Source organism: Eschrichtius robustus, chromosome 3, assembly GCF_028021215.1.
Source record: "Eschrichtius robustus isolate mEscRob2 chromosome 3, mEscRob2.pri, whole genome shotgun sequence".
NCBI classification, from domain to species: Eukaryota; Metazoa; Chordata; class Mammalia; order Artiodactyla; family Eschrichtiidae; genus Eschrichtius; species Eschrichtius robustus.
In genome coordinates, this window is record NC_090826.1 from 80,589,511 (window position 1) to 80,602,491 (window position 12,981).

The 12,981-nt window shown below is 34.7% G+C and overlaps 1 protein-coding gene across 6 annotated transcripts in view; it reads right to left on the reverse strand.

Moving 5' to 3' along the window:
* The window catches only part of HFM1 (helicase for meiosis 1), a 137,224-nt gene that overhangs the window by 39,204 nt on the left and 85,039 nt on the right, over nucleotides 1–12,981 (reverse strand). For all 6 annotated transcript variants that reach the window (XM_068540286.1, XM_068540287.1, XM_068540284.1 and 3 more), the window contains 5 exons: nucleotides 11,257–11,342; nucleotides 10,942–11,025; nucleotides 10,660–10,817; nucleotides 9,080–9,183; nucleotides 8,474–8,608 (listed from right to left, as the gene is read on the reverse strand). In XM_068540286.1, coding sequence (XP_068396387.1) covers nucleotides 8,474–8,608; nucleotides 9,080–9,183; nucleotides 10,660–10,817; nucleotides 10,942–11,025; nucleotides 11,257–11,342 — 567 coding nt within the window. The remainder of the gene's footprint in view (nucleotides 1–8,473; nucleotides 8,609–9,079; nucleotides 9,184–10,659; nucleotides 10,818–10,941; nucleotides 11,026–11,256; nucleotides 11,343–12,981) is intronic.

Below are 12,981 nucleotides of genomic sequence, written 5' to 3' on the forward strand. Positions count from 1 at the left end.
TTAAATATTGCATTTGTCCCATTCTTTCTCTACACTGATTCTCAGACTTTATGCATATGTTAGCACTTTGAGTATTATGCTCTTTTCTGTTCTTTCTGTTCTCTTATCTCTGGGCTTCCATTTAGATATTTTCTATTGATATGTCTAACAGTTCACAAATCCTGTGTTTGGCCATATCCAATCTATTATTAAACCTACCCAAAGAGTTATTCACTTCAGATATTTTATTTTTCAGTTCTAGGAAGTTCACTTAAATCTCTGTATGGATTCCAATTTTCTGGTTAAAATTTCCATCATTTCATTCATTTTGTCTTTTTTTCCTCTATTTTCTTGAAAATATTAATCATAGTTGCTTTACAATCTTTAAATGCCAACTCCACCATTTGAATCATCCACAGAGTTGCTTCATTTTCCTATATAGTTAATTATGAGTCATATGGCCCTTCCTCTTTGCAGGTCTCATAATTTTTTATTGTATGGCAGACATATCTACTGATTCCAGATTATGTTATATTCCACCAGAGAGGGTTTCTTTTTTTCTCTGTCAGGCAAACATGGTGAGTAGCTGATCATATAAAACCCTTCTTAAGGCATGGCTTACCCGGCCTTTTAATTAAGAGCCTATGGATCCTTGACTCCTCAGCCCTGGAATGGCTCTCCCTCTCTGGAATTTTAGTCCCTTTAGTTTGCTTTCACAGATGTCCTAAAAACTGTAATTTTTATAACTTATGTAGGCTTTTATAATTGCTGCTATCAGAGCATTGGCCTGCCCCAAATTACTACATACTACCCAGAAGTGGAAGCTCCTCTGAATTCTTTAAAGAGGAGGATGAGTGCTCCTCAGCTCACAGAGTAGTTCTGTATGTCCTCTTTTGCCATCATTCACTGCAATTACTGTTTATGTCCTCTTTTGCCATCATTCACTGCAATTACTGTTTATTATAACTACCTATACTATTCAGAGAACATGACTGTTTAGATTACTTTGGTAGGTAGCTGCTGCTCTCACATTCCCCAGTACCTGTTAATTGCTCCCTTTAGTGGGCCTTTCACAAAGCAGTGAAAATAGAACCAAGTGAATAAGGAAGAGCTGTATGGTAGGCTCTATGCCTATGCCTCAAGTATTAACAACATTTAGTGTTTGTTTTGTAGATTTGGCTATGGAACAATGCAAATGTTTTACATTACTATCAATCAGAATTAATTCTTAAAAACTATTCTAACAACAGAAAATAAAATAAAAATTAAAATAAATAAAACAGTACATGTGATACCCACATACAGAAGATCTATTCCAAGTGATGTTAAAACACAGTAATTTGATTACACATGCCTAGTGAGATATAGCCTAAGAATAAAAATATTTACCATAAAAGCCTTAAACTACTTTTAATAATGACATTAAGAGTGCACTTTGGGGAATTCCCTGGCAGCCCAGTGGTTAGGATTCTGTGCTTCCACAGCAGGAGGCATGGGTTTGATCCCTGGTCAGGGAACTAAGATCCCACAAGCTGCACAGTGTGACCAAAAATTTAAAAAGTGCACTTTGGTGTTGTTATCCTGAGACTTTGTTGTCTGTATAATGTAGAATAAAGAAAATTAGTGGGGAGGCCTTCAAGATGGCAGAGGAGTAAGACGTGGAGATCACCTTCCTCTGCACAAATACATCAGAAATACAACCACATGTGGAAAAACTCCTACAGAACACCTACTGAACGCTGGTAGAATCTCAGACTCCCAAAAGGCAAGAAACTCCCCATGTACCTGGCCGTGAGGCTGACAGGGTCTTGGTGCTCCAGCTGGGTGTCAGGCCTGTGCCTCTGAGGAGGGAGAGCCGAGTTCAGGACTTTGGTCCACCAGAGACCTCCCAGCTCCATGTAATATCAAACGGCGAAAGCTCTCCATCTCAACGCTAAGACGTAGCTCCAATCAACAACCAGCAAGCTACAGTGCTGGACACCCTATGCCAAACAACTAGCAAGACAGGAACACAACCCCATCCATTAGCAGAGAGGCTGCCTAAAATAATAACAAGGTCACAAACACCCCAAAACACACCACTGGACGTGGTCCTGCCCACCAGAAAGACAAGATCCAGCCTCATCCACCAGAACACAGGCACTAGTCCCCTTCACCAGGAAGCCTGCACAACCCACTGAACCAACCTAAACCACTGGGGGCAGACACCAAAAACAATGGGAACTACGAACCTGCAGCCTGCAAAAAGGAGACCACAAACACATTAAGTTAAGCAAAATGAGAAGACAGAGAAACACACAGTAGATGAAGGAGCAAGGTTAAAACGCACCAGACCAAACAGGTGAAGAGGAAATAGGCAGTCTACCTGAAAAAGAATTCACAGTAATGATAGTAAAGATGATCCAAAATCTTGGAAATAGAATGGAGAAAATAACAAAGATCCAGAAGAACTAAAGAGCAAACAAACAATGATGAGCAGCACAATAAATGAAATTAAAAATTCTCTAGAAGGAACCAATAGCAGAATAACTGAGGCAGAAGAACGGATAAGTGACATGGAAGATAAAAGAGTGGAAAGCACTACTGCAGAGCAAAATAAAGAAAAAAGAATGAACAGAATTGAGGACAGTCTCTGAGACTTCTGGGACAACATTAAATGCACCAACATTTGAATTATAGGGGTCCCAGAAGAAGAAGGGAAAAGGAAAGGGACCAAGAAAATATTTGAAGAGATTATAGTTGAAAAATTCCCTAATAGGGGAAAGGAAATAGTTAATCAAGTCCAGGCAGCGCAGAGAGTCCCATACAGGATAAATCCAAGGAGAAACAGGCCAAGACACATATTAATCAAACTATCAAAAATTAAATACTAAAAACAAATATTAAAAGCAGCAAGGGAAAAACAACAAATAACATACAAGGGAATACCCATAAGGTTAAGAGCTAATCTTTCAGCAGAAACTCTGCAAGCCAGAAGGGAGTGGCAAGACATATTTAAAGTGATGAAAGGAAAAAACCTACAACCGAGATTACTCTACCCAGCAAAGAACTCATTCAGATTCAACGGAGAAATATAGACAAGCAAAAGCTCAGAGAATTCAGCACCACCAAACCAGCTTTACAACAAATGCTAAAGGAACTTCTCTAGGCAGGAAACACAAGAGAAGGAAAAGACCTACAATAACAAACCCAAAACAAATGGTAATAGGAACATACATATCGATAATTACCTTAAACATAAATGGATTCAATGCTCCAACCAAAAGACACAGACTGGCTGAATAGATAGAAAAACAAGACCCGTATATATGCGGTCTACAAGAGACCCACTTCAGACCTAGGGACACATACAGACTGAAAGTGAGGGGATGGAAAAAGATATTCCATGCAAATGGAAATCAAAAGAAAGCCACAGTAGCAATTCTCATATCAGAAAAAATAGACTTTAAAATAAAGACTATTACAAGAGACAAAGAAGGACTCTACATAATGATCAAGGGATCAATCCAAGAAGAAGATATAACAATTGTAAATATTTATGCACCCAACATAGAAGCACCTCAATACATAAGGCAAATGCTAACAGCCATAAAAGGGGAAATCGACAGTAACACAATCATAGTAGGGGACTTTAACACCCCACTTTCACCAATGAACAGATCATCCAAAATGAAAATAAATAAGGAAACACAGCTTTAAATGACACATTAAACAGGATGGACTAAATTGATATTTATAGGACATTCCATCCAAAAACAACAGAATACACTTTCTTCTCAAGTGCTCATGGAACATTCTCCAGGATAGATCATATCCTGGGCCACAAATCAGGCCCTGGTAAATTTAAGAAAATTGAAATCATACCAAGTATCTTTTCCGACCACAATGCTATGAGACTAGATATCAATTACAGGAAAAAATCTGTAAAAAATAGAAACACATGGAGGCTAAACAATATGCTACATAATAACCAAGAGATCACTGAAAAAATCAAAGAGGAAATCAAAAAATACCTAGAAACAAATGACAATGAAAACAACCCAAAACCTATGGGATGCAGCAAAAGCAGTTCTAAGAGGGAAGTTTATAGCAATACAATCCTACCTCAGGAAACAGATATAACTCAAATAAACAACCTAACCTTACACCTAAAGCAATTAGAGAAAGAAGAACAAAAAAAAAAACCCAAAGTGAGCAGGAGGAAAGAAATCATAAAGATCAGACCAGAAATAAATGAAAAAGAAATGAAGGAAACAACAGCAAAGATCAAAAAAACTAAAAGCTGGTTCTTTGAGAAGATAAACAAAATTGATAAACCATTAGTCAGATTCATCAAGAAAAAAAAGGGAGAAGACTCAAATCAATAGAACCAGAAATGAAAAAGGAGAAGTAAGAACTGACACTGCAGAAATACAAAGGATCATGAGAGATTATTACAAGCAACTATATGCCAATAAAATGGACAACCTGGAAGACATGGACAAATTCTTAGAAAAGCACAACCTTCTGCAACTGACCCAGGAAGAAATAGAAAATATAAACAGACCAATCACAAGCACTGAAATTGAGACTGTGATTAAAAATCTTCCAACAAACAAAAGCCCAGGACCAGATGGCTTCACAGGAGAATTCTATCAAATATTTACAGAAGAGCTAACACCTATCCTTCTGAAACTCTTCCAAAATATAGAAGAGGGAGGAACACTCCCAAACTCATTCTACAAGGCCACCATCACCCTGATACCAAAACCAGACAAAGCTGTCACAAAGAAAGAAAACTACAGGCCAATATCACTGATGAACATAGATGCAAAACTCCTCAACAAAATACTAGCAAACAGAATCCAACAGCACATTAAAAGGATCATTCACCATGATCAAGTGGGGTTTATCCCAGGAATGCAAGGTTTCTTTAATATATGCAAATCAATCAATGTGATAAACCATATTAACAAATTGAAGGATAAAAACCATATGATCATCTTGATAGATGCAGAAAAAGCTTTTCACAAAATTCAACACCCATTTATGATAAAAACCCTCAAGAAAGTAGGCATAGAGGGAACTTACCTACACATAATGAAGGCCATATACGACAAACCCACAGCCAACATCGTTCTCAATGGTGAAAAACTGAAAGCATTTCCTCTAAGATCAGGAACGAGACAAGGTTGTCCACTCTCACCACTATAATTCAACATAGTTTTGGAAGTTTTAGCGACAGTAATCAGAGAAGAAAAAGAAATAAAAGGAATCCAAATCGGAAAAGAAGAAGTAAAGCTTTCACTGTTTGCAGATGACATGACACTATACATAGAGAATCCTAAAGATGCCACCAGAAAACTACTATAGCTAATCAATGAATTTGGTAAAGTAGCAGGATACAAAATTAATGCACAGAAATCTCTTGCATTCCTATACACTAATGATGAAAAATCTGAAAGAGAAATTAAGGAAACACTCTCATTTACCATTGCAACAGAAAGAATAAAATACCTAGGAATAAACCTAACTAAGGAGACAAAAGACCTGTATGTAGAAAACTATAAGACACTGATAAAAGAAATTAAAGATGATACAAACAGATGGAGAGATACACCATGTTCTTGGATTGGAAGAATCAACATTGTGAGAATGACTCTACCGCCCAAAGCAATCTACAGATTCAATGCAATCCCTATCAAACTACCAATGGCATTTTTCACAGAACTACAACAAAAAATTTCACAATTTGTATGGAAACACAAAAGACCCCAAATAGCCAAAGCAATGTTGAGAAAGAAAAACGGAGCTGGAGGAATCAGGCTCCCTGACTTCAGACTATACTACAAAGCTACAGGAAGCAAGACAGTATGGTACTGGCACAAAAACAGAAATATAGATCAATGGAACAGGATAGAAAGCTCAGAGATAAATCCACGCACATATGGTCACCTCATTTTTGATAAAGGAGGCAAGAATATACAGTGGAGAAAAGACAGCTTCTTCAATAAGTGGTGCTGGGAAAACTGGACAGCTACGTGTAAAAGAGTGAAATTAGAACACTCCCTAACACCATACACAAAAATAAACTCAAAATGGATTAAAGACCTAAATGTGAGACCTGACACTATAAAACTCTTAGTGGAAAACATAGGCAGAACACTCTATGACATAAATCACAGCAAGATCCTTTTTGATCCACCTCCTAGAGAAATGGAAATAAAAACAAAAATAAACGAGTGGGACCTAATGAAGCTTAAAAGGTTTTGCACAGCAAAGGAAACCATAAACAAGACGAAAAGACAACCCTCAGAATGGGAGAAAATATTTCCAAATGAAGCAACTGACAAAAGACTAATCTCCAAAATTTACAAGCAGCTCATGCAGCTCAATGTCAAAAAAAAAAAAAACAACCCAATCCAAAAATGGGCAGAAGACCTAAGTAGACATTTCTCCAAAGAAGACATACAGATTGCCAACAAACACATGAAAGGATGCTCAACATCACTAATCATTAGAGAAATGCAAATCAAAACTGCAATGAGGTGTCACCTCACACCAGTCAGAATGGCCATCATCAAAGAATAAATGCTGGAGAGGGTGTGGAGAAAAGGGAACCCTCTTGCACTGTTGGTGGGAATGTAAATTGATACAGTCACTATGGAGAACAGTATAGAGGTTCTTTAAAAAACTACAAATAGAACTACCATACGACCCAGGAATCCCACTACTGGGCATATACCCTGCGAAAACCATAATTCAAAAAGAGTCATGTACCACAATGTTCATTGCAGCTCCATTTACAGTAGCCAGGACATGGAAGCAACCTAAGTGTCCATCGACAGATGAATGGATTAAGAAGATATGGCACATATATACAATGGAATATTACTCAGCCATAAAAAGAAACAAAATTGAGTTATTTGTAGTGAGGTGGATGGACCTAGAGACTGTCATACAGAGTGAAGTAAGTCAGAAAGAGAAAAATAAACACCGTATGCTAACACATATATATGGAATCTAAAAAAAAAAAAGGTTCTGAAGAACCTAGGGTCAGGATAGGAATAAAGACACAGATGTAGAGAATGGACTTGAGGACACAGGGAGTGGGAAGGGTAAGCTGGGACAAAGTGAGAGAGTGACATGTACTTATACATACTACCAAATGTAAAATAGATAGCTAGTGGGAAGCAGCCGCATAGCACAGGGAGATCAGCTCGGTGCTTTTTGACCACCTAGAGGGGTGTGATAGAGAGGGTGGGAGGGAGATGCAAGAGGGAGGAGATATGGGGATATATGTATATGTATAACTGATTCACTTTGTTATAAAGCAGAAACTAACACACCATTGTAAAGCAATTATACTCCAATAAAGATGTTAAAAAAAAAAGAAAATTAGTGACATTCTATCATTTTTGGAGTTATTGCGAAACAAATCTCTCAGCATGGCAGAAAGGAGATACAGATTATTGAGTACAGATCATTGAGTTTAAGGATAAATACTATAGCCCTGAATTTGATTTGGACATTTAACTATGAATCAATTATGTATTTTATCTTTAAAAACAAAAAAAATCACATATTTCCTAAATCTGTGCATGGAAAAGGCAAGAGATAATAATCAGTCAATGGCAATGAGCTCTTCAAGCACACAGAAAACTATTTATCATGAAAAGAAACCAGGTATCTTTGGAGAAAATGCTTATTACAGGTCTGGGTCTGGAATTATAAAAGGTAAGCCTAGAACATCATATCACCTCACACATCAAGGAAGCTGTCAAGACTACTAGGGACATAGCAAAAGGATTCAGGAGCCAATCTGGTATATCTAGATGGTATCAAGATGATATATCTACAACATTTATGAGTAATCAGTGGTTTGAACATTAACTCAATATTGGATAATTATTAGTTACTACTAGCTTTTTATGTCTAAGAGTAACACAGTATTTTTTTTCTTAAATCCTTACCATTTACAAATATATACTGAAACATTTACGGAGGAAATAATATGATATCTTATTTTCTTCAAAAAATACAAGGGGAAATCTAAACAGAGGTATAGATGAAACTATATTAGCCCTGAGTTGATAATTGTTTAAGGTGGGTGATGAGTACATGAAGGTTCAATGTACACTTCTACTTTCATCTTTATTTGAATGTCTCATAATAAAAAAAAAAATTGTTTGTCACCTGCTTTGCCTTATCAAATCCATTAATTCTTGTACATCACTTGTTCTCCCCCTGACATGGCCATAAGAATGGAGTGGGTATGAAAAGGGGGAAATGTATACAAAAAACTAGTCAAATAATTCTTTGCTCAAAAAATCACCCCAATTTTGACAAATATTAACACTAAGAATTCCTACTGTACATTATTAATGCAATTATTAGAAAGTCTAAACATCTAATTCCAGACTATCCACAATCTGAATGAAGCAGTACTATACTGATACTACCCTCAGCCATATCTTTGCTTTAATGCAAAACAGGACTAAATACAGCTATTTACCTTTACTGGGCCCTGCTACTGAATGTTTAAAATGGGAGATCTCTGTTTCTGATTTTTTTCCCATAATTATTTGATTTCCAAATCTCTTGGGTCCTAAGTAAAAGACTGTAAATTTCTGCTGTATATCAAGTCCAACTGAAAAAAGAAAAAAAAAAGCATACAAATGCTTATTTAAGTCATACATATCCACACATGAGACCATTTATTTGTTTTTATACCTGTTATATTTTATACTTTTTGAACTGGAAAGTCTAACAAGTCCAGGAAATAAAAATGTTTTAAATATACTTTAAAAAGTATAACAAATGAAAATTTATACATCTGTCATAAAAATAAAAATCAATGTTCCTATAGTAATTGAAATTTATCTTAAAAAATAAAATGTCTATAAATGAACAGATAAAATTTTAATTTTATTATCCTAGTCTCTGCTATCTTTTACATATCCAAATATATGAAGCTTCCTTTAAAATTATTCATTTTACTTAAATAAATTATTTTTACACAATATCGCTTATGTTGTTTTTCTGTTTTACATAAAGGAAATAATTTTTAAATGCTATCATATTTTTTACATGCATGTCTTCATTACTTCAATGAACTTACCATATTCAGAACTAATTAGATTTATGCTAAGATCTTCAGATTTAAGAGCTCGCCTCACATCAATCTTTTTAGCCCAATTTCCAGCTTTTAGCAAAACAGAATCCCTGAAAAAGAGTAATGCATCATTTAATAGTGATCTTGAACACTAAATGAAATGAAATAATAAATTAATGTTCAAGGTCTAACTGATCCTAAGATAGGTCCTATCTGGTAGTAAACTGAAGTCAGTTACTGAAAACTACCTTCCCCAAGTTCTGAGGATAGGGAAATGGAGTGTCAATGGAGCTACCGTTACCATAATTTTCTTAACTATAATGTTCACCCAATAGCTGGTTCTAAGTTGTACTGAATCATTTCAGGCCTGCTTGAATATATAATTGCCATCAATAACCTATGACCTTGACCTTAAATCACTACCACTTTAAAATGGCTATACGTAAGTTACATGGATCTGTGAGAACTTCAACAGTATTTTTTTAAATGATATGAAATAGTTTGTATCTAATAACAACACATCACCAGCAACCAATTTTGTGATTGAACTTATTTTAGCCTCCTATAGTCAAGGCTGTCATTAGATTTAGTTGTCACAGAGAATAAAGATTTGTATAATTATATATTCTCTGTAAGTGTATCATGGCTAGTTGCAGGAGAGTAATTATCAGTGAAAAGGATATCCTTATCAGTCACTGCAGTCCCATTAGGAACCTTGCACGGGATGTTTTAGGAAGCCATATTCCAGTACACTGGCAAAAATTAGGAGATTCCCATTTCAGAATCACTGCCATCCTGAACTTACAGGTACAGTTATATGCTAGGAGCATAGGCTCTGGAGTAAGAATGCTTGGCTTCAAAACTAGTTTTTGCTGTAAACTACCTATATAACCTTGGTCTCAAATTTCTCCTCTACAAAGTATATATAATGATAGCACCTATCTCATACAAAGATTAAACAATTCAATACCTGGAACCTACTAAGTGCTCAAAAAATATTAGCTGTAGCTACAACTATTATCTTTAGAGTTTGCTTATGACATCCTGGGAGAAAATATCAATATGTAATAGTATTAGAAAAAAGGCTGACGTAAAAATTATAGAATGACATGCTAGAGAACTAGATATAAGGCAAGGTACCTCCTTTATCTATTGGATCTGGTTGCCTGGATCCTACAAATGGCGGTAGTAGTTTGTTAGATTTTAATTTGGAAATAGAAGATATATTTTGAAGTAAGTAGGAGGAAGATTGCACTCAAAGAGTAGTAAGGTCATGAATGATAGGAGAAAAGCAACAAAATAAGAAAGTTCAGCAACAGTGAATTAGAGCTACTCCTAAAGGTCATCTATTACTTGTTTCAAACCACGGTGATAGACTTTACACTTTGTTCATTTGAGTACTAAATATAATCTAAAACAACAGACCCAATATTAGTATCTTCTTTAATAGACAAACTATCCCATTATAGAATCAGGAAAATGTAATTTAATTGATCCCACCATGATTTTATTACTCTTTTCCTCAGCAGAATTTTTCTTTTATAGTATATGCTTAGAAATAAAACAAATAGAAATTTCACACTTACATAATTTTGTGCTTAGAAACCAGTTGATTATCTGCATCACCTATGATTAAGGTAACGTAGTGAGAATCTGGTGCTGTTCTTTTAGTTTGTAGCTGTTCAAAGTTTCTTAATATAACAGTCACTAATATTTCTGCCATGGTATCACTATATCTTGCAATCTTTAAAAAAGGATAGGCATAAAAAGTGTTAAAAATAACCTTACTACTCATACTCACCTCCAAGTCAGCTATGGGTAGCTTTATTCCTGAAAATCAAAATATATGAAAAACAGAAAATATTTACCTGTTCCACCTCAAGTTCATATTTTGGTAGATACATCACCGTTTCTTTTATCTGAGTTCCAAAAGGGGGATGTCTATTTAAAATCTAAAAACATATTTATGTCATTATGTTCTTATTACAACATTAAAAACTCTTTTAGTAAAATATTTTTTAGAGTCAATAGTTTTAACATGCTTATTACCTAAAATCTTAAGTTAAAAATATATATGACTATGAGAGGGAAATCATTTTTTAGTAGAAATAAAGATACAAAAGTCAGGCTTTAGAATTTATACAGAATTCAGGTAACATTAGGAATAAGTAAATATTAAATACCAGTTCAAGTTTCCTTGCATCTGTTTCTTCTATCTTTTTAAAGGTAGTCAAACCTGCATTTACCATAGTATTTGATAATGTTACACCTGTGGAAAATTAATCAAATAGTTTTTAAACAATCCATTTAAAACTAAATCTACACTTAAATATTTAACTACATTAGTAAAAAAGAAAAATTTAAAGAGCCAGACTCATGACTTATTTTTAAAGTTGTTAAAAAATGTTCTCAATTGGATTAATTGGGCTGAGACGTTATTTGATTGTTCATATTTATTTTTTCAAACTCAAATAAAACACTCATGTGCTTTATAAAAGAAAGAGGAATTCTTTGGTCCACATGATGTCTCAGCCCTTAGTTTTACCTTATGTCATAGAGCAAGTACCAAGAAACATCTATGGTTATACTCGTGTTTTTAAAAAAGGCAACATTATTCAGGGATGGGAATATTGTTTCATGAAGCTATGGCTCTCTGAGCATTTCTGTCTTGAAATGAGTTCATGGTAGGTTTATGTTGAACTTTTAAAGAAACAGGAACTCAAGAAATTGAGCTCTCTCTCTGTTTCTGTACTAATTCAGATAATTTTACTCTTCTGCCTAAAATTTCCAATGCCTTTCCATTGCATTTAGAATTAAGTGGCAGTTTCCTTACTATGGCCAAACTCCCTTACCTATATGACTTGAACACAGCCTACCTCTCCCATTTAATTTCCTACCATTCCCCTCTTGCTGACTACTCTCCAGCCACACCGGCTTTAATTTTGCTCCTTAAATACATCAAGTGCTCTTCCATCTTTGGAACTTTTCTGTTTCTTCATGCTTTGAGAAACTGTAATTTTTAATTCTTACACTCATATGAATGAATTTAACCAAATCCCAAAATAGAAGATATTGTCAGAAGCATAAAATTCTAAAGTAGTACCACCTTGTTTAAGGCACACATATTACTGATGAGAGTATGATACTCCTTTCCTTACTCATATCTTTAACTATTCTTGGGAATTTCTCTTGATCAACCTTTAGACACAACTCCTAGTATTCTTAATTCCTTAATGTTCATTTCCATTTTCCTTTATAACCTTTCCCGATTTTTAATTTTTAGTTTATAAACATTATTGAAAATCAATTTGCATTCATTATTTTTTCCTGGTGCTCAATAAGAACTTAGATTTGCTTTTTTGTTTGGATTCTCTCACTTTTCTATTACATGAATTTTGCTGGTCAATATTTGTTTCTTTTTGTTCAGCTGTACTAAGTGTGAAAAACATGTTCGTGTTCAACAATTTGGAAGGGATAGAATGCAACTGATGCCCAGACTGACAATATTCTAGAAAGTCAGAAAGACTGGCTTCTTCCAGTATAGTGAAATTTTATTAATCATTTTTTATGGATAATTCATACTTTATTTAATCATTCTGCTATTGATGGACATTTAAGATTATGCGATTATAAACAATGTTTATATTTGTATCCATGTGGAAATATTTCTATAAATTTAATTGCTAAAGTGAAATTGCTGTTTTAAAGAGATTGTGCATTTTAATTGGTAGATATCATGAGACTTAGGCTCCAACCAACACTGCATGAGAATGTTCATAACCTTATACTATCTCCAGTACAGGACTTTTAGTTTTTGCTCATTTGGTGAGTGAATATAGTTTCCTTTGGATTTATTTATTTATTTATTTTTACAATTTTATTGACTGAAGTATAATTCACATACAATA